The 19,720-nt window shown below is 37.0% G+C and overlaps 1 protein-coding gene across 1 annotated transcript in view; it reads right to left on the bottom strand.

The window, feature by feature from the left end:
• The window catches only part of LOC134232521 (nucleolar and coiled-body phosphoprotein 1-like), a gene marked incomplete at its 5' end in the record, with an annotated part of 43,132 nt that overhangs the window by 5,654 nt on the left and 17,758 nt on the right, over positions 1-19,720 (bottom strand). The window contains 9 exons of the mRNA XM_062714499.1: positions 5,975-6,011; positions 6,348-6,409; positions 9,599-9,811; positions 11,935-12,021; positions 12,440-12,572; positions 12,711-12,736; positions 13,608-13,724; positions 17,521-17,569; positions 17,962-18,111. Of these exons, the coding sequence (XP_062570483.1) occupies positions 5,975-6,011; positions 6,348-6,409; positions 9,599-9,811; positions 11,935-12,021; positions 12,440-12,572; positions 12,711-12,736; positions 13,608-13,724; positions 17,521-17,569; positions 17,962-18,111 (874 nt within the window). The remainder of the gene's footprint in view (positions 1-5,974; positions 6,012-6,347; positions 6,410-9,598; positions 9,812-11,934; positions 12,022-12,439; positions 12,573-12,710; positions 12,737-13,607; positions 13,725-17,520; positions 17,570-17,961; positions 18,112-19,720) is intronic.

The raw sequence follows: 19,720 nt of genomic DNA, 5'->3' as shown, positions 1-19,720 counted from the left end.
GTGTAAAATAATTTTTCTGGCTGATACAAATGATACTACATGCCTGTATATATTTGTGTATTCTTGCCTTTTAATAGTTGATTTTTTTTATTTCTTCAGGATATTGTTTATTTCTTCCTCAAATGCACTTAACTTCTCCTATAGTTTTATTCATTACATCTGATGCATAAGCAACCCTTTTCTGAAGAATGATGCTTAGACTGTAAGCTATAACAGAGTCCTAAACAATGTCGCTGGCAATATGCAATAGCTACCACGGGCAGTTTAAAACCTGGGGGAGGAAAATAATTTACAGACAGATACTTTTGAAACGAATACATAATTATCTCACCAGCATGTCATTGTGCAAAAAAGTCGTCAGCATTTTATTTGTCCTTTGAACGGGTGAAACGTTTTGAATGGCACTCGTATCGAAGAATTTTACAGTAAACCAAGCTTATCTTCTCATCTTAAAACCGGAAGTGCGAGTTCTTAAATTTGAAATCACGATCCCGACTCAAATTTGACATGGGAAAGAAAATTTTTTATATTTTTTTCTGAAAATTCAAAACCTTAAGCGGAGGGTTTGTAAAACTGAAAATAAAATAAATCCTGGCCTTAAATATGTAATTAGATCATTAGTATATTAACCAGGAGCAAAGGATAAGATGTTCAAAGAATTCATGCATTTCACTATATAATCATTAGAGCCCCCCCCCCTAAAACAAGAACCCCTGACCCTGGGGCTATAAAATTCACAATTTTGAAAGAGGCACTCTTGCTTATCATAACTATGTACTTAGTTAGTTTATTTAATACCCAGGAGCAGAGAAGAAGATTTTCAAAGAAATCATGTATTTTCACTATATATAATCAATAGAGCCCCACCCTAACACCAGAACCCCTGACCCTGGGGCCATAAAATTCACAATTTTGGTAGAGGCACTCTTGTTCATCATAACTATGTACTTAGTTAGGTTATTTGATACCCAGGAGCAGAGAAGAAGATTTTCAAAGAAAAAATGCATTTTCACTACCTACTTATTTAGCCCCACCCTAGCACTAGAACCCCTGACCCCAGGGCCATGAATTTCACAATTTTGGTAGAGGACTCATTGCTGATTACAATCATGCAAACAGTTTGACTGCTGGATGTCCAGGAGTAAAGAAGAAGATTTTTAAAGATTGCATTAATTTTAGTGGTTTTGGCCCCACCCCTCAGGCCCCCGGGGGGCAGGGATCATGAAATTCACAATTTTTGTTCCACTTCACCCATAGATGCTTTGTGCCAAATTTGGTTGAAATTGGTTCAGTGGTTGCAGAGAAGAAGCTGAAAATGTTCAAATGTTAACGCACGACGACAGACGAAAACAGATGGCAATAGGTCACCTGAGTTTACTCAGGTGACCTAAAAATCAATTCTTTAAAAGTCTTTCAATATATCTTCATTTTTTAAATATGTGTTAGGTGAATGTATAGACATTACTTGTTGCCTAAAACAAGAGGCCCACGGGCCTTATAGGTCACCTGAGCATCATGCAACAACTTTCAAATGATTGAATTTGGTTTATGTTTTAAGCTAGATACTATGGCATTCACAATTTTGAAAGAGGCACCATTGCTAATCAAAACTTTACACTTAGCAATTGTTTAGTTTGATTACTTAATACCCATAAGCAGGGTTGGGGAACAAAAATGTATGTCAACTAATCAGTAATATTCATCGTAATATTCAGCAATAATCAGGAGTGCTCCTACCACACATGAACTCCTGACCCTAAGTCTACACATTGCACAATTTTTGAAAAGGCACACTTGCTTATCAAAATTACTTGATTAATACCAAGGAGTAGATTTCAAACAATTCATTTTCAGTATATAAGTAGAGCCCCCCCCCCCCCATTTTGGTATCCCTGACCCAAGGGCCTTGAAATTCGCAATTCTGGAAGAGGAACCCATCATAAATAAATAAATAGTTCATCTGCTTATTACCCAGAATTAGAGAAAAAGATTTTCATAGATGTAATAGATGTAATGTATTTTCACTATATAATCATTATAGAGCCCCGCCCTAACACCATAACCCCTGACCCTGGGGCCATAAAATTCACAATTTTGGTAGAGGCACTCTTGCTCATCATAACTATGAACTTAATAAGTTTATTTAATACCTAGGAGCAGAGAAGAAGATTTTCGAAGATTTAATGTATTTTCACTATATAATCAATAGAGTCACGCCCTAACACCATAACCCCTGACCCTGGGGCCATAAAATTCACAATTTTGGTAGAGGCACTCTTGCTCATCATAACTATGAACTTAATAAGTTTATTTAATACCTAGGAGCAGAGAAGAAGATTTTCAAAGATTTAATGTATTTTCACTATATAATCAATAGAGTCACGCCCTAACACCAGAACCCCTGACCCTGGGGCCATGAATTTCACAATTTTGGTAGAGGCACTCTTGCTCATCATAACTATGTACTTAGTTAGTTTATTTAATACCTAGGAGCAGAGAAGAAGATTTTCAAAGATTTAATGCATTTTCACTATATTATCAATAGAGCCACGCCCTAACACTAGAACCCCTGACCCTGGGGCCATGAATTTCACAATTTTGGTAGAGACACTCTTGCTCATCATAACTATGTACTTAGTTAGTTTATTTAATACCTAGGAGCAGAGAAGAAGATTTTCAAAGATTTAATGCATTTTCACTATATAATCAATAGAGCCCCGCCCTAACACCAGAAACCCTGACCCTGGGGCCATGAATTTCACAATTTATGTAGAGGCACTATTGCTCATCATAACTATGTACTTAACAAGTTTATTTAATACCCAGGAGCAGAGAAGAAGATTTTCAAAGATTTAATGCATTTTCACTATATAATCAATAGAGCCCCGCCCTAACACCAGAACCCCTGACCCTGGGGCCATGAATTTCACAATTTTGGTAGAGGACTTAATGCTGATTACAATCATACCAACAGTTTGACTGTTTGATGTCCAGGAGTAAAGAAGAAGATTTTTAAAGATTGCACTAATTTTAGTGGTTTTTGCCTCACCCACCAGGCCCCAGGGGGGCAGGGACCACGAAATTCACAATTTTTGTTCCCCTTCACGCATAGATGCTATATGCCAAAATTGGTTGAAATTGGTTCAGCGGTTTCAGAGAAGAAGCTGAAAATGTTTAAATGTTAACGCACGACGGACGACGACGGACAAAAGCAGATAGCAATAGGTCACCTGAGTTTACTCAGGTGACCTAATTATAATATTCCTATCATAAAACAGACAGGGAGTATTGGGGAGTAGGATGAACATTTTTTCAATTAAGTTAAGTGTAAAATAATTTTTCTGGCTTATACAAATGATACTGCATGCCTGTATATATTTTGTATATTCTTGCCTTTTAATAGTTGAACTTTTTTTTTATTTCTTCAGGTTATTGTTTATTTCTTCCTCAAATGCACTTAACTTCTCCCATAGTTTTATTCATTACATCTGATGCATAAGCAACCCTTTTCTGAAGAATGATGCTTAGACTGTAAGCTATAACAGAGACCTAAACAATGTCGCTGGCAATATGCAATAGCTACCACAGGCAGTTTAAAACCTGGGGGAGGAAAATAATACTTTTGAAACGAATACATAATCATCTCACCAGCATGTCATTGTGCAACAAAGTCGTCAGCATTTTATTTGTCCTTTGAACGGGCGAAACGTTTTGAATGGCACTCGTATCGATGAATTTTACACTAAACCAAGTTATCTTCTCAGATCTAGCTTTATTTACCCGCAGTTTCATCTTAAAACCGGAAGTGCGAGTTCGTAAATTTGAAATCTCGATCCCGACTCAAATTTGACATCGGAAAGAAAGCAAGAGGCCCACGGGCCTTATAGGTCACCTGAGTATCATGTAACAACTTTCCAGCGATTGTATTTGGTTCGTGTTTTAAGCCAAAAGCCATGAAATTCACAAATTTTGAAAGAGGCACCATTGCTTATCAAAGGGCAGATTTCAAAGCATTAATTTATTTTATTAGTCAAAGTACCCCCCTGGTACCCCTGACCCAGCAGCCCTGAAATTATCTATTTTGAAAGAGGCCCCTTTCTTCATTATAAGGCCAGCATTTTTTTTTATGTTTAGGTTTAGTTATGAACATGAGAATAAAAAAGTCCCGAAGGAGAAGGAAATAAAATTTTTTTTTTTGATATATCAATTATTAACATTTGTACATTCTTTTTTTATGCTATCCTAATAAGCTCCTTACCACTGGAAACATAATGCTTACAAATAGGAAAGTAGAACATTTAATTGCTTATTTCATCACCTGTCAGTTTGGGCCAGTTATATAAATTTTGTGATGTTGATCAAAATATAATTTAAAAAATCAATTCTTTAAAAGTCTTTCAATATATCTTCATTTTTTTTAATATGTGTTAGGTGAATGTGTAGACATTGTTCTAAAATTTACTTGATGCCTAAAATTATAATTCCTATCATAAAACAGACTGGGAGTATTGGGGAGTAGGGTCAACATTTTTTCAATTAAGTGTAAAATAATTTTTCTGGCTGATACAAATGATACTACATGCCTGTATATATTTGTATATTCTTGCCTTTTAATAGTTGAAATTTTTTTTAATTTCTTCAGGTTATTGTTTATTTCTTCCTCAAATGGACTTCACTTCTCCCATAGTTTTATTCATTACATCTGATGCATAAGCAACCCTTTTCTGAAGAATGGTGCTTAGACTGTAAGCTATAACAGAGACCTAAACAATGTCCCTGGCAATATGCAATAGCTACCACGGGCAGTTTAAAACCTGGGGGAGGAAAATAATTTACAGTTACTTTTGAAACGAATACATAATTATCTCACCAGCATGTCATTGTGCAAAAAAGTCGTCAGCATTTTATTTGTCCTTTGAACGGGTGAAACGTTTTGAATGGCACTCTTATCGATGAATTTTACACTAAACCAAGATATCTTCTCAGATCTAGCTATATTTACCCACCGTTTCATCGTAAAACCGGAAGTGCGAGTTCGTAAATTTGAAATCTCGATCCCGACTCAAATTTGACATCGGAAAGAAAAAAATTGTTTTATTTTTTTCTGAAAATTCAAAACCTTGAGCGGAGGGTTTGTAAAACTGAAAATAAAATAAATCCTGGCCTTAAATATGTAATTAGATCATTAGCATATTAACCAGGAGCAAAGGATAAGAATTCATGCATTTCACTATATAATCATTAGAGCCCCACCCTAAAACAAGAACCCCTGACCCTGGGGCCATAAAATTCACAATTTTGGTAGAGGCACTCTTGCTTATCATAACTATGTACTTAATTAGTTTATTTAATACCCAGGAGCAGAGAAGAAGATTTTCAAAGAATTCATGTACTTTCACTATATAATCAATAAAGCCCCGCCCTAACACCAGAACCCCTGACCCTGGGGCCATAAAATTCACAAATTTGGTAGAGGCACTATTGCTCATCATAACTATGTACTTAACAAGTTTATTTAATACCCAGGAGCAGAGAAGATTTTCAAAGAAATAATGCATTTTCACTAACTTCTTATTTAGCCCCACCCTAGCACTAGAACCTCTGATCCCAGGGCCATGAATTTCATAATTTTGGTAGAGGACTCATTGCTGATTACAATCATGCAAACAGTTTGACTGCTTGATGTCCAGGAGTAAAGAAGAAGATTTTTAAAGATTGCATTAATTTTAGTGGTTTTGGCCCCACCCCTCAGGCCCCAGGGGGGCAGGGATCATGAAATTCACAATTTTTGTTCCCCTTCACCCATAGATGCTTTGTGCCAAATTTGGTTGAAATTGGTTCGGTGGTTGCAGAGAAGAAGCTGAAGATGTTCAAATGTTAACGGACGAAAACAGATAGCAATAGGTCACCTGAGTTTACTCAGGTGACCTAATAAAAGAGTAAATATATTTTTCCATTTTTTTAAAATCCATACCTTGGGTGGGTTTGGAGAGTCAATGTGCTTACTCTTGCTGCCAAAAAATGAAAGGAAAAAGTCAATAAAAGTAAAATATACGGCATAAAATCAGATAATAAAGGGCCTACATGATACACCCTTAAAATATTGTCCTATTATCATAAACCTTTTAGAATGCAAGAAAAGCATCTTAACCTTATTCAACATTTCCATGTTTTTTCCATTCCTTAGCATATAAATATTAGATGTATAAACATTTTCTGTAGTGTAGGCATTTATTATAACTAATATTACATTATAGATTTATCAACTGGTTGTTAGAGCTTTACACAGGACACATCTAAGAAGCTTAGATTACTTACATTAAATAATAACTAACATGTATACTTACTAAAACTCAGTAATTTTCTTCTGCTCATTGGCTTCCGCCTCATATTTTCTGAGATACTCTGCCTGCAATGAACAATGAGCAATTTGAGACAGTGGTAGTCATGTCTTTTCATATTCTTATGGCACGGGGATACAGGGGCTGAATCTGATCAGAATTTAAACTGAACACAGACAGTCTGGCGAGATAATATCAGGAGAAAGAATGAGTGGACCTAACACCTTATTTTGAAACTTTTTGAGACTACTTTAGCTGTAAATGTTCTTTGTAATAAAAGCTACAGAATGCCTCACACTCACCTGTTCTTTGTAATATAAGCTACAGAACGCCTCACACACTCACCTGCTCTTTGTATGGTAGGGAGCGGAACACCTCACACTCACCTGTTCTTTGTATTATAAGCTACAGAACACCTCACGCTCACCTGTTCTTTGTATTATAAGCTACAGAACATCTCACGCTCACCTGTTCTTTGTATTATAAGCTACAGAACGCCTCACGCTCACCTGTTCTTTGTATTATAAGCTACAGAAGACCTCACGCTCACCTGTTCTTTGTATTATAAGCTACAGAACATCTCACGCTCACCTGTTCTTTGTATTATAAGCTACAGAACGCCTCACACTCACCTGTTCTTTGTATTATAAGCTACAGAACACCTCAGACTCACCTGTTCTTTGTATTATAAGCTACAGAACACCTCACACTCACCTGTTCTTTGTATTATAAGCTACAGAAGACCTCACGCTCACCTGTTCTTTGTATTATAAGCTACAGAACACCTCAGACTCACCTGTTCTTTGTATTATAAGCTACAGAAGACCTCACGCTCACCTGTTCTTTGTATTATAAGCTACAGAATACCTCACGCTCACCTGTTCTTTGTATTATAAGCTACAGAATACCTCACACTCATCTGTTCTTTGTATGGAAGGGAGCGGAACGCCTCACACTCACCTGTTCTTTGTATTATAAGCTACAGAACACCTCACACTCATCTGTTCTTTGTATGGAAGGGAGCGGAACGCCTCACACTCACCTGTTCTTTGTATTATAAGCTACAGAACACCTCACACTCACCTGTTCTTTGTATTATAAGCTACAGAAGACCTCACGCTCACCTGTTCTTTGTATTATAAGCTACAGAACACCTCAGACTCACCTGTTCTTTGTATTATAAGCTACAGAAGACCTCACGCTCACCTGTTCTTTGTATTATAAGCTACAGAATACCTCACGCTCACCTGTTCTTTGTATTATAAGCTACAGAATACCTCACGCTCACCTGTTCTTTGTATTATAAGCTACAGAACGCCTCACACTCACCTGTTCTTTGTATTATAAGCTACAGAACGCCTCACACTCACCTGTTCTTTGTATTATAAGCTACAGAACACCTCACGCTCACCTGTTCTTTGTATTATAAGCTACAGAACACCTCACGCTCACCTGTTCTTTGTATTATAAGCTACAGAACGCCTCACACTCACCTGTTCTTTGTATTATAAGCTACAGAACACCTCACACTCACCTGTTCTTTGTATTACAGTAGAGACTCGTTATTACGATGTTCACTTTGTCACGGTAAAATATCGTAATACCGAGGGCAACGTAATAAAAGTTCCCAATAAAATCCTGTTAAACATCGTTTGGAAAACGTGTTCTTGTATTAGGGGGTATATTTCTCTCCTTCTATCTCCTTTTCATGCTCAAATTCTTCTCCAATCTGCCATATACACTTAATTCATTGATTACTTATCTTTAAAACTTATTTTCATGATGCTATTTCTTCTTTTTCCATCATAGTAAAAGCATAGAGCATATTTTTTAATAGAAACTTCGACAATCTTCTTTTAGTTGCTGCCATTTTCTGTAACATGTACTTTCACTTTCGTTTCTGTCCAGATAATGCGTTCGTGAAAATTTCAATGTCTTCGTAGTCATATTCATTTCTATATAAACAACTACCAAAATTCTGATTATTTTATTCTCTTTGTATTTAATTAAAAGTCATTTCTAAACAAACAACAACATTTTTTTTAATTCAAATAAAAAGGTCAAAGTAAACAGACAAGCAATCTGTCAAAATAACTTTTTTTTAATTACTGAACAGAGGTCAATTAGCAGTTCAGCAATTATCGATTTGTATTTCTGCTGATAACTGAGAGGAAGTCCAAGCCACTACCCAAGCTGTTAAAACGTTTGTAGTGGAGTTCAAAATTTGTCCAAATTATGTTTGATACCCAAGCTTTTTATTTACGCAGTTTATTTGCAAACGAAATTATACATTATGTGTACCTGTGTACAGCATACATGCATAATAAATATAACCTTTTATTTATTAAATTAATTTATTAAACTAAGTATGAAATAAAGAATAAAAGAATTTTTTAAAAAATACAGCGATAGATAAAGAAGAAGCTAGGTTTATGAGTAAACTTTAATTGTTTAACAATGGCTTTGGCACGTCTCCAAATCTGCTGGGCTCGCTGGAACAGTCCAGGTGGGTGCAATCAAGCGTCACTAATCACCTAACTGCCCTGTTAGTTAACACTCTCTCAGAGAACAGGTGTTCCAATGTTTATTTAGCGTCTCCCTAAGTGTCTACCAGCAATCAACACTGAATAAACACGGAGTGAAAAAATTTTTGACAGAATTTTTACATCGTATTACTGAGACCTGGCGATTTTGGACAACGTAATAAACAGTTCTTTTTTGTATAGATTTGTTAAGAAATGGATTTGTGCTTTGAATTTACAACGTAATAAGCGTTCTATCATATAAAACCGTCACCCTAATAGCGGATCTCTACTGTATAAGCTACAGAACACCTCAGACTCACCTGTTCTTTGTATTATAAGCTACAGAACACCTCACACTCACCTGTTCTTTGTATTATAAGCTACAGAACACGTCACGCTCACCTGTTCTTTGTATTATAAGCTACAGAACACCTCACGCTCACCTGTTCTTTGTATTATAAGCTACAGAACATCTCACGCTCACCTGTTCTTTGTATTATAAGCTACAGAACGCCTCACACACTCACATGTTCTTTGTACGGTAGGGAGTAGAAGGCCTCAGACTCACCTGTTCTTTGTATTATAAGCTACAGAACACCTCACACTCACCTGTTCTTTGTATTATAAGCTACAGAACACCTCAGACTCACCTGTTCTTTGTATTATAAGCTACAGAACGCCTCACACTCACCTGTTCTTAGTATTATAAGCTACAGAACACCTCACGCTCACCTGTTCTTTATACGGTAGGGAGCAGAATGCCTCAGACAATCTTAACATGATATCGTCCTCATCAGTGTCTGGGTTCTCTCTCACTGCCTCGGCCTTTTCCTCCTTCATGTACTGAATCTCAGCCTTCTTTAATTCCCTCTCTTTAAGTTTGGGGGGTGGCTTGGGCTTAGGGATCTTAGGCTTCTGACTTTCACTGACTCTTTTGATGTTTTTCTGTTTATGATAAACAGGTATAGAATACATTAGATTGCTGAATATGGTGAATCAGGGTGTGTAATACACTTACCCTCTTGATATATATACTCTAAAATCACATATATTCGTGGGGTCAAATTTTTGTGATTTTGAGAAAATATCTTGGTTTGTGGGGATTTGGTTTCATGGATCAAAATATTAATGATTACATTGTAAGATTTTACATTCCGTGATGGACATGAATTCGTGGGTCTCATCATACCTCAAAAACAACGAAATTTAGACCTTTGTGATTTCACAGTAGGTTAAGATGAATATGATCAAAGTTCAAACAACTTATAATTCATCTGAATGTTTTCTATTTTTTAATCTATCACACTGAATGTTAGCTGCAGGTCTGTAGCTCTCCGAAAAAAATGTATTGATAGACCGGAGAGCTACAGTGCCACCTATTGAAAAAACTGTATATTTATTGCGCACAAAAAAGTGTGCTCGGTTCTTGATTTATATTTCCATGTTTTTCAAATTGTAATCTCAAAATATTGCTAACCGTGTGTTCCTAACATATTCTTTCACTTTTTCCACAACCAAACATTCCTCATAATTGTTGTTAATAGTCCTCCTGACCCTGACATTGTAATCATCGAACATTTCGCTTATTTGTACTGCCATTTTGGTTTCAAAGATAATTCGGTCCAATATGCTTCGTTCGGATGTCAACTACGGGAGTACTTGATAGAAGATAAAGGAATTTTTTGAAATCTTTCCTTATTTGCAATTGAGGTAAGAATTTGGAAGAATTAATTAAGAACCGAGCGCACTTTTTTGTGACCAATAAATATACAGTTTTTTCAGTGGGTGGCACTGTAGCTCTCCGGTCTATCAATTTATTTTTTTCGGAGAGCTACAGATCTGCAGCTAACTGAATGTATAAGGGTATAGACATTGCAACCTCTATCCCCTGAATACAACTCACCCTAGGATTGCCATGCTAATTGGCATCCCAATGGATACAACATTTTGTGTGCTGTTTAGATGATTATTTTTAAGAGTCTGTGTCCCTATCAGTAACAGCTTGTGTCCCTATCAGTAACAGCTTGTGTCCCTATCAGTAACAGATTGTGTCCCTATCAGTAACAGCTTGTGTCCCTATCAGTTACAGCTTGTGTCCCTATCAGAAACAGCTTGTGTCCCTATCAGTAACAGCTTGTGTCCCTATCAGTAACAGCTTGTGTCTCTGTCAGTAACAGCTTGTGTCTCTATCAGTAATAGCTTGTGCCCCTATCAGTAACAGCTTGTGTCTCTATCAGTAATAGCTTGTGTCCCTATCAGTAACAGCTTGTGTCCCTATCAGTAACAGCTTGTGTCCCTATCAGTAACAGATTGTGTCCCTATCAGTAACAGATTGTGTCCCTATCAGTAACAGCTTGTGTCTCTGTCAGTAACAGATTGTGTCCCTATCAGTAACAGCTTGTGTCCCTATCAGTAACAGCTTGTGTCTCTGTCAGTAACAGCTTGTGTCTCTATCAGTAATAGCTTGTGTCCCTATCAGTAACAGATTGTGTCCTATCAGTAACAGCTTGTGTCTCTATCAGTAACAGCTTGTGTCCCTATCAGTAACAGCTTGTGTCCCTATCAGTAACAGATTGTGCCCCTATCAGTAACAGCTTGTGTCCCTATCAGAAACAGCTTGTGTCCCTATCAGTAACAGCTTGTGTCCCTATCAGTAACAGCTTGTGTCCCTATCAGTAACAGCTGTGTCCCTATCAGTAACAGCTTGTGTACCTATCAGTAACAGATTGTGTCCCTATCAGTAACAGCTTGTGTCCCTATCAGTAACAGCTTGTGTCTCTGTCAGTAACAGCTTGTGTCTCTATCAGTAACAGCTTGTGCCCCTATCAGTAACAGCTTGTGTCTCTATCAGTAATAGCTTGTGTCCCTATCAGTAACAGCTTGTGTCCCTATCAGTAACAGCTTGTGTCTTTATCAGTAACAGATAGTGTCCCTATCAGTAACAGCTTGTCTTTATCAGTAACAGCTTGTGTCTTTATCAATAACAGCTTGTGTCTCTATCAGTAACAGCTTGTGTTTCTATCAGTTACAGCTTGTGTCCCTATCAGTCTTTTATCCTACAGTCTTACCTCAAACTCTTTGTTGAATCTGGCCTGCTTCTCTGGTGTCAGATTTTGTCTGTATGTTTCGAATTCCAGTCTGGACTGCTCATTGACCTAAAAAAAAACAAACAATACAACGAGATCTTAATCCCAATTCATAAACCAAACTTGATGAAGTCATATTATTGGTCTGTAACGTATAGTGCTCATGAATCCTCATCACATGCAATAGCAATACCTGAATGTTACAAAAGGTTGAACGAGCTAGCTTGTTTACTTTCTTAGCTCCTCTGTTTACTTCTGCCGTTCTGACTCTGATTTTATGAGCTAGCTTGATTACCTTCTTAGCTTCCTCTGTTTATTTCTGCCATTCTCGCTTTGATTTTATGAGCTAGCTTGATTACCTTCTTAGCTTCCTCTGTTTATTTCTGCCATTCTCGCTTTGATTTTATGAGCTAGCTTGATTACCTTCTTAGCTTCCTCTGTTTATTTCTGTCATTCTCGCTTTGATTTTATGAGCTAGCTTGATTACCTTCTTAGCTTCCTCTGTATATGTTTTCCGTTCTCCCTCTGAAAGCTGTTTCCACTTTTCCGCAATTTCTTTAAAACTTATTTTCGGGTCTTCGTCTCTGTTTGCCTTGGTGAAAATATTATAGCCATTTGCTCTGAAACACAGAAGATATAAATTTACTCACCGGTTTTTACCCTGATTAATTTCTATCAGATGTCAGAGATGATCAATTTTAAATTCACAGTGATGTAACAAGAAAACCTGATTTAAATCAAGAGATGTGTACACTTACTGGTGTATCTTTGGAGCATCATCAAACTGAAAATATATATATAAAAAAGCTCTTCTCAATTACAATGAAGATATTTATGGTATTGTTTTGTTTTTATCAAGATAGAAAACAGAAAAAAACCCTCAACAAAGTCAGTCAGGATCATTAGCTTTAGGATCATAAAACTTTGACCTGTTCACTCATCTGTAAAATTGAAGTCAGATCCAGCATCTGAAGCAAGCCTGGTAGTATATATGCATCCTTAGATGTATCATCCATGCAAGTTTTGTCAACATACTGTTTATATCTACTTGGGAAATGAAACCTGTAGAAAAATCTTTAACCTGTTCACTCATCTGAAAAATTTATATTAGATCCAGCATCTGAAGCAAGCCTCGTAGTATGCATCCTTAGATGTAACACCCATGCAAGTGAGACATGCACCAAAAAACATTAACCTGCTTGTTTGTCTGGAAAATGTAGATCAGATCCAGCATCTGAAGCAGGCCTGGAAGTGTATCACCCAAGGCATGCAACTTTGGTCATCATAGGGCTCATAGTTACTTGGAAGTGAGACCTACACAAAAACTGCACCAAAAATGTTAATCTGCTAGAGAAACATTAACTTGGTCATTCCTTTGCTGAAATTTGCAGCATCTGAACCATGTCTGGTACCATAAAACACACTAGAAGCATCTTCCATACATGTCTGATAAAAAATAGGGCACAAAAGTACATAAAAATAAAAATGCTCCAAAAACCTTAACCTGGGATGCCGACGCCAACGCCAAGGTATCACATAAGCTTCCCAAACTTTGTTGAAGTGATATAAAAATGCTATAAAATTGACAAATGACTTGTGTATGCAACTGTTGCTGCCACATCCCTCCTACATTTTACTGCTGCTGGTAATATTACCTCAGAGATGGCTTTTTTAGCTGATTTAACACTCTTGGCAGATAAAAACTGTTGTTTTTTCTCTGGAGGCAGAGTTTTCAGGAACCTCTCCAAGTTTCTCTCTGCCTCCTTGTTCAGCTGAAATAAATGAAACCAGTGTAGACAAATATCAAAACATTCTATAAATAAATAAATAGAAATGTTTGTTATTTGGATATTTTCTACCTCTGTAGAATATTAAGTTTCACAAAGATGATAAATGCTTCACTTGATGTACAATTAATACAATGTATTTTCAAAGGATGTAGATATTGACTGGTTAGTTCACCACAATATAAGCTGTGTATGTTTTAAGACAGCCCTGATTTTACTTTCTCTGTTTTACTACAGCCCTGATTTTACCTTCTCTGTTTTACGACAGCCCTAATTTTTACCTTCTCTGTTTTACGACAGCCATAATTTTATCTTCTCTGATTTACCTTCTCTGTTTTACGGCAGCCCCGATTTTACCTTCTCTGTTTTACGACAGCCCTGATTTTACCTTCTCTGTTTTACGACAGCCCTGATTTTACCTTCTCTGTTTTACGACAGCTCTGATTTTACCTTCTCTGTATTATGACAGCCCTGATTTTACCTTCTCTGTTTTACGACAGCCCTAATTTTATCTTCTCTGATTTTACCTTCTCTGTTTTACAACAGCCCTGATTTTACCTTCTCTGTTTAACAGCCCTGATTTTACCTTCTCTGTATTACGACAGCCCTGATTTTACCTTCTCTGTTTTACGACAGCCCTAATTTTATCTTCTCTGATTTTACCTTCTCTGTTTTACGATAGCCCTGATTTTACCTTCTCTGTTTTACGACAGCCCTGATTTTACCTTCTCTGTTTTACGACAGCTCTGATTTTACCTTCTCTGTATTACGACAGCCCTGATTTTACCTTCTCTGTTTTACGACAGCCCTAATTTTATCTTCTCTGATTTTACCTTCTCTGTATTACGACAGCCCTGATTTTACCTTCTCTGTTTTACGACAGCCCTAATTTTATCTTCTCTGATTTTACCTTCTCTGTTTTACAACAGCCCTGATTTTACCTTCTCTGTTTTACGACAGCCCTGATTTTACCTTCTCTGTATTACGACAGCCCTGATTTTACCTTCTCTGTTTTACGACAGCCCTAATTTTATCTTCTCTGATTTTACCTTCTCTGTTTTACGATAGCCCTGATTTTACCTTCTCTGTTTTACGACAGCCCTGATTTTACCTTCTCTGTTTTACGACAGCTCTGATTTTACCTTCTCTGTATTACGACAGCCCTGATTTTACCTTCTCTGTTTTACGACAGCCCTAATTTTATCTTCTCTGATTTTACCTTCTCTGTTTTAAGACAGCCCTGATTTTACCTTCTCTGTTTTACGACAGCCCTGATTTTACCTTCTCTGTTTTACGACAGCCCTGATTTTACCTTCTCTGTTTTACAACAGCCCAGATTTTACCTTCTCTGTTTTATGACAGCCCTGATTTTACCTTCTCTGTTTTACGACAGCCCTGACTTTACCTTCTCTGTTTTATGACAGCCCTGATTTTACCTTCTCTGTTTTACGACAGCCCTGACTTTACCTTCTCTGTTTAATGACAGCCCTGATTTTACCTTCTCTGTTTTACGACAGCCTTGATTTTACCTTCTCTGTTTTATGACAGCCCTGATTTTACCTTCTGTGTTTAACGACAGCCCTAATTTTATCTTCTCTGATTTTACCTTCTCTATATTACAACAGCCCTGATTTTACCTTCTCTGTTTTACGACAGCCCTGATCTTACCTTCTCTGTTTTAAGACAGTCCTGATTTTACCTTCTCTGTTTTACGACAGCCCTGATTTTACCTTCTCTGTTTTACAACAGCCCAGATTTTACCTTCTCTGTTTTATGACAGCCCTGATTTTACCTTCTCTGTTTTACGACAGCCCTGACTTTACCTTCTCTGTTTTATGACAGCCCAGATTTTACCTTCTCTGTTTTACGACAGCCCTGTCTTTACCTTCTCTGTTTTATGACAGCCCTGATTTTACCTTCTCTGTTTTACGATAGCCCTGATTTTACCTTCTCTGTTTTACGACAGCCCTGATTTTACCTTCTCTGTGTTACGACAGCCCTGATTTTACCTTCTCTGTTTTACCTTCTCTGTATTACGACAGCCCTGGTTTTACCTTCTCTGTTTTACGACAGCCCTGATTTTACCTTCTCTGTTTTACGACAGCCCTGATTTTACCTTCTCTGTGTTACGACAGCCCTGATTTTACCTTCTCTGTTTTACCTTCTCTGTATTACGACAGCCCTGCTTTTACCTTCTCTGTATTACGACAGCCCTGCTTTTACCTTCTCTGTTTTACGACAGCCCTGATTTTACCTTCTCTGTTTTACGACAGCCCTGATTTTACCTTCTCTGTTTTACGACAGCCCTGATTTTACCTTCTCTGTTTTACGACAGCCCTGATTTTACCTTCTCTGTTTTACGACAGCCCTGATTTTACCTTCTCTGTTTTATGACAGCCCTGATTTTACCTTCTCTGTTTTACGACAGCCCTGATTTTACCTTCTCTGTTTTATGACAGCCCTGATTTTACCTTCTCTGTTTTATGACAGCCCTGATTTTACCTTCTCTGTTTTACGACAGCCCTGATTTTACCTTCTCTGTTTTATGACAGCCCTGATTTTACCATCTCTGTTTTACTACAGCCCTGATTTTACCTTCTCTGTTTTATGACAGCCCTGATTTTACCATCTCTGTTTTACTACAGCCCTGATTTTACCTTCTCTGTTTTATGACAGCCCTGATTTTACCTTCTCTGTTTTACGACAGCCCTGATTTTACCTTCTCTGTTTTACGACAGCCCTGATTTTACCTTCTCTGTTTTACGACAGCCCTGATTTTACCTTCTCTGTTTTACGACAGCCCTGATTTTACCTTCTCTGTATTACGACAGCCCTGATTTTACCTTCTCTGTTTTACCTTCTCTGTATTACGACAGCCCTGATCTTACCTTCTCTGTTTTACTACAGCCCTGATTTTACCATCTCTGTTTTACTACAGCCCTGATTTTACCTTCTCTGTTTTACGACAGCCCTGATTTTACCTTCTCTGTTTTATGACAGCCCTGATTTTACCTTCTCTGTTTTACGACAGCCCTGATTTTACCTTCTCTGTTTTACGACAGCCCTGATTTTACCTTCTCTGTTTTACGACAGCCCTGATTTTACCTTCTCTGTTTTACGACAGCCCTGATTTTACCTTCTCTGTATTACGACAGCCCTGATTTTACCTTCTCTGTTTTACCTTCTCTGTATTACGACAGCCCTGATCTTACCTTCTCTGTTTTACTACAGCCCTGATCTTACCTTCTCTGTATTACGACAGCCCTGATTTTACCTTCTCTGTTTTACCTTCTCTGTATTACGACAGCCCTGATCTTACCTTCTCTGTTTTACTACAGCCCTGATCTTACCTTCTCTGTATTACGACAGCCCTGATTTTACCTTCTCTGTTTTACTACACCCTGATTTTACCTTCTCTGTATTATGACAGCCCTGATTTTACCTTCTCTGTTTTACTACAGCCCTGATTTTACCTTCTCTGTTTTACGACAGCCCTGATCTTACCTTCTCTGTTTTACTACACCCTGATTTTACCTTCTCTGTATTATGACAGCCCTGATTTTACCTTCTCTGTATTACTACACCCTGATTTTACCTTCTCTGTATTACGACAGCCCTGATTTTACCTTCTCTGTTTTACGATAGCCCTGATTTTACCTTCTCTGTTTTACGACAGCCCTGATTTTACCTTCTCTGTTTTACGACAGCCCTGATCTTACCTTCTCTGTATTACGACAGCCCTGATCTTACCTTCTCTGTTTTACGACAGCCCTGATCTTACCTTCTCTGTTTTACTACACCCTGATTTTACCTTCTCTGTTTTACCTTCTCTGTATTACGACAGCCCTGATTTTACCTTCTCTGTTTTACGACAGCCCTGATCTTACCTTCTCTGTTTTACGACAGCCCTGATTTTACCTTCTCTGTTTTACGACAGCCCTGATCTTACCTTCTCTGTTTTACGACAGCCCTGATTTTACCTTCTCTGTTTTACTACACCCTGATTTTACCTTCTCTGTTTTACCTTCTCTGTATTACGACAGCCCTGATCTTACCTTCTCTGTTTTACTACACCCTGATTTTACCTTCTCTGTTTACGACAGCCCTGATTTTACCTTCTCTGTTTTACGACAGCCCTGATCTTACCTTCTCTGTTTTACGACAGCCCTGATTTTACCTTCTCTGTTTTACGACAGCCCTGATCTTACCTTCTCTGTTTTACGACAGCCCTGATCTTACCTTCTCTGCCTCCAGAGCAAACGCCTGTTTCTCCCTCTCTGATAGCACCTTCCACCCTTCTGCGATCTCCTTGAATGTTGGCCTGGGCGTTTCCTCCAAACGGCGCTTGGTATACAGGTTATAACTGTTGGCTCTGAAACATAAAAGTACTTTTATTTTTGATAGGTATAATTTAAATTATAAACATTTACTAATGATCTGAAACACACAAGTACTTTTATTTTTGATATGTATAATTTAAATTACAAGCATTTGTTAACAGTCTGAAACATACAAGTACTTTTATTTTTTAAATAATTAAATCATAACTGCTCATGCTTTAACGTTCATGTACTTTAAAATTGCTACAATAAAGCAGTTAATAAAACTTAAAGATTAATTCATTTCATATACATAAATATATTGTAAAATCTAGGGATGGCAATCGAATACAGGATTGCCAATTGGTTATCCGCATGACCTTCCGACCGATTAATTGGTTAATCAAATCAAAACTTTTGTGCATTTTTCATCATTGTAAGCTCTCCTAAAATAAACAAGGCTAAGAAGATGTTACAAGTAGAAATAATATGTTCATATTTATCAGAACACTGTTTATATTATACAAGAACCCATAAGACATGCAAGTCTCAGATACATTTTTTTTAAAAATCAGAAGAAATGTCCAACTCATTCTGCGTTTTCACAATATTCAATATGAAGTCTAAACTCTGGCTTAATTTACAATGTTTTTTTTTTTTATAAAATGAAAGAAAAAGTGAGCAAGCTCACATACCCCATGCTCCCCCAAAACTTGAAGTGCTGAAATCCCTGGAAAAAATAAAGGAATGGGTATTTCCTGGTAATATGCACATTTACACCTTGTGTCCTAAGTATCTGCAGAGTTTGACAAAATTGTGTGCAGCAGTTTATGAGGAGTTGTGCTGACAACTGTTCATCTCTATATTCAAGATATAGCCAAAAATCTAAGTCGAAAAGTGTAGAAATTACCAGAAAAAATAAAGGACTTTGGAATTTCTTGGTAATATGCACATCTAAACATTGTGTCCTAAATATCTGCAAAGTTTCACGAAATTCTGTGCAGCATTTTATGAGGAGTTGCACTGACAAAAAACAGGACTGACAGACTGACTGACGGACGGGTCAAAAACATTATACCTCACGCAATTTGTTGTGTGGGGTATAATGATTGGATAGGTAAATTGTAATTATAATGAACAGCGGGGGGAAGATACACATTATAATCAGTTCACGCTGCTAATCAATTACTTAATTAAAATAATTAAAGAAATGCAGGACAGACTTGGTAATGGCATGGTGTTTAAACAACAAATACATGTAATATCCCAAAAATTGACCAATTAGGCCAAAAAAAATTAATCAATAGTTTCTCAGGCCAAAAAAATCAGAATTCAATGCGGGAGGCAGGCTCTTTTTTTTTTTTTTTTTTGAAGCAGGTTTAACACCTTTTCTAAGCCATTTGTTCAATAAAATGATAATATCTACCAATTCTTAATTTTTGTTCTCTGAAATTGGTTGTAATATGTATTCAACTTTAAATAATGTTACTCCAAACATTTATTTTAAAGTTAATTAATAAAATACTGAAAATTTAGAAATAATGTATTGTTTTTCTAATAAAACATTTCTCTTAGCATTTATGAAAAGGGGAATAACTCGATTTTCTTTTTCAACTTGGATATGTCAACATGTCAATAAAATTGATAAATGCGACCGTTTTT

Source organism: Saccostrea cucullata, unplaced genomic scaffold (genome assembly GCF_032062105.1).
Source record: "Saccostrea cucullata isolate Sc308-1 unplaced genomic scaffold, CSIRO_AGI_Scuc_v1 ctg4302, whole genome shotgun sequence".
Lineage (NCBI taxonomy): Eukaryota > Metazoa > Mollusca > Bivalvia > Ostreida > Ostreidae > Saccostrea > Saccostrea cuccullata.
This window is presented reverse-complemented; position numbering and strand designations above follow the sequence as displayed.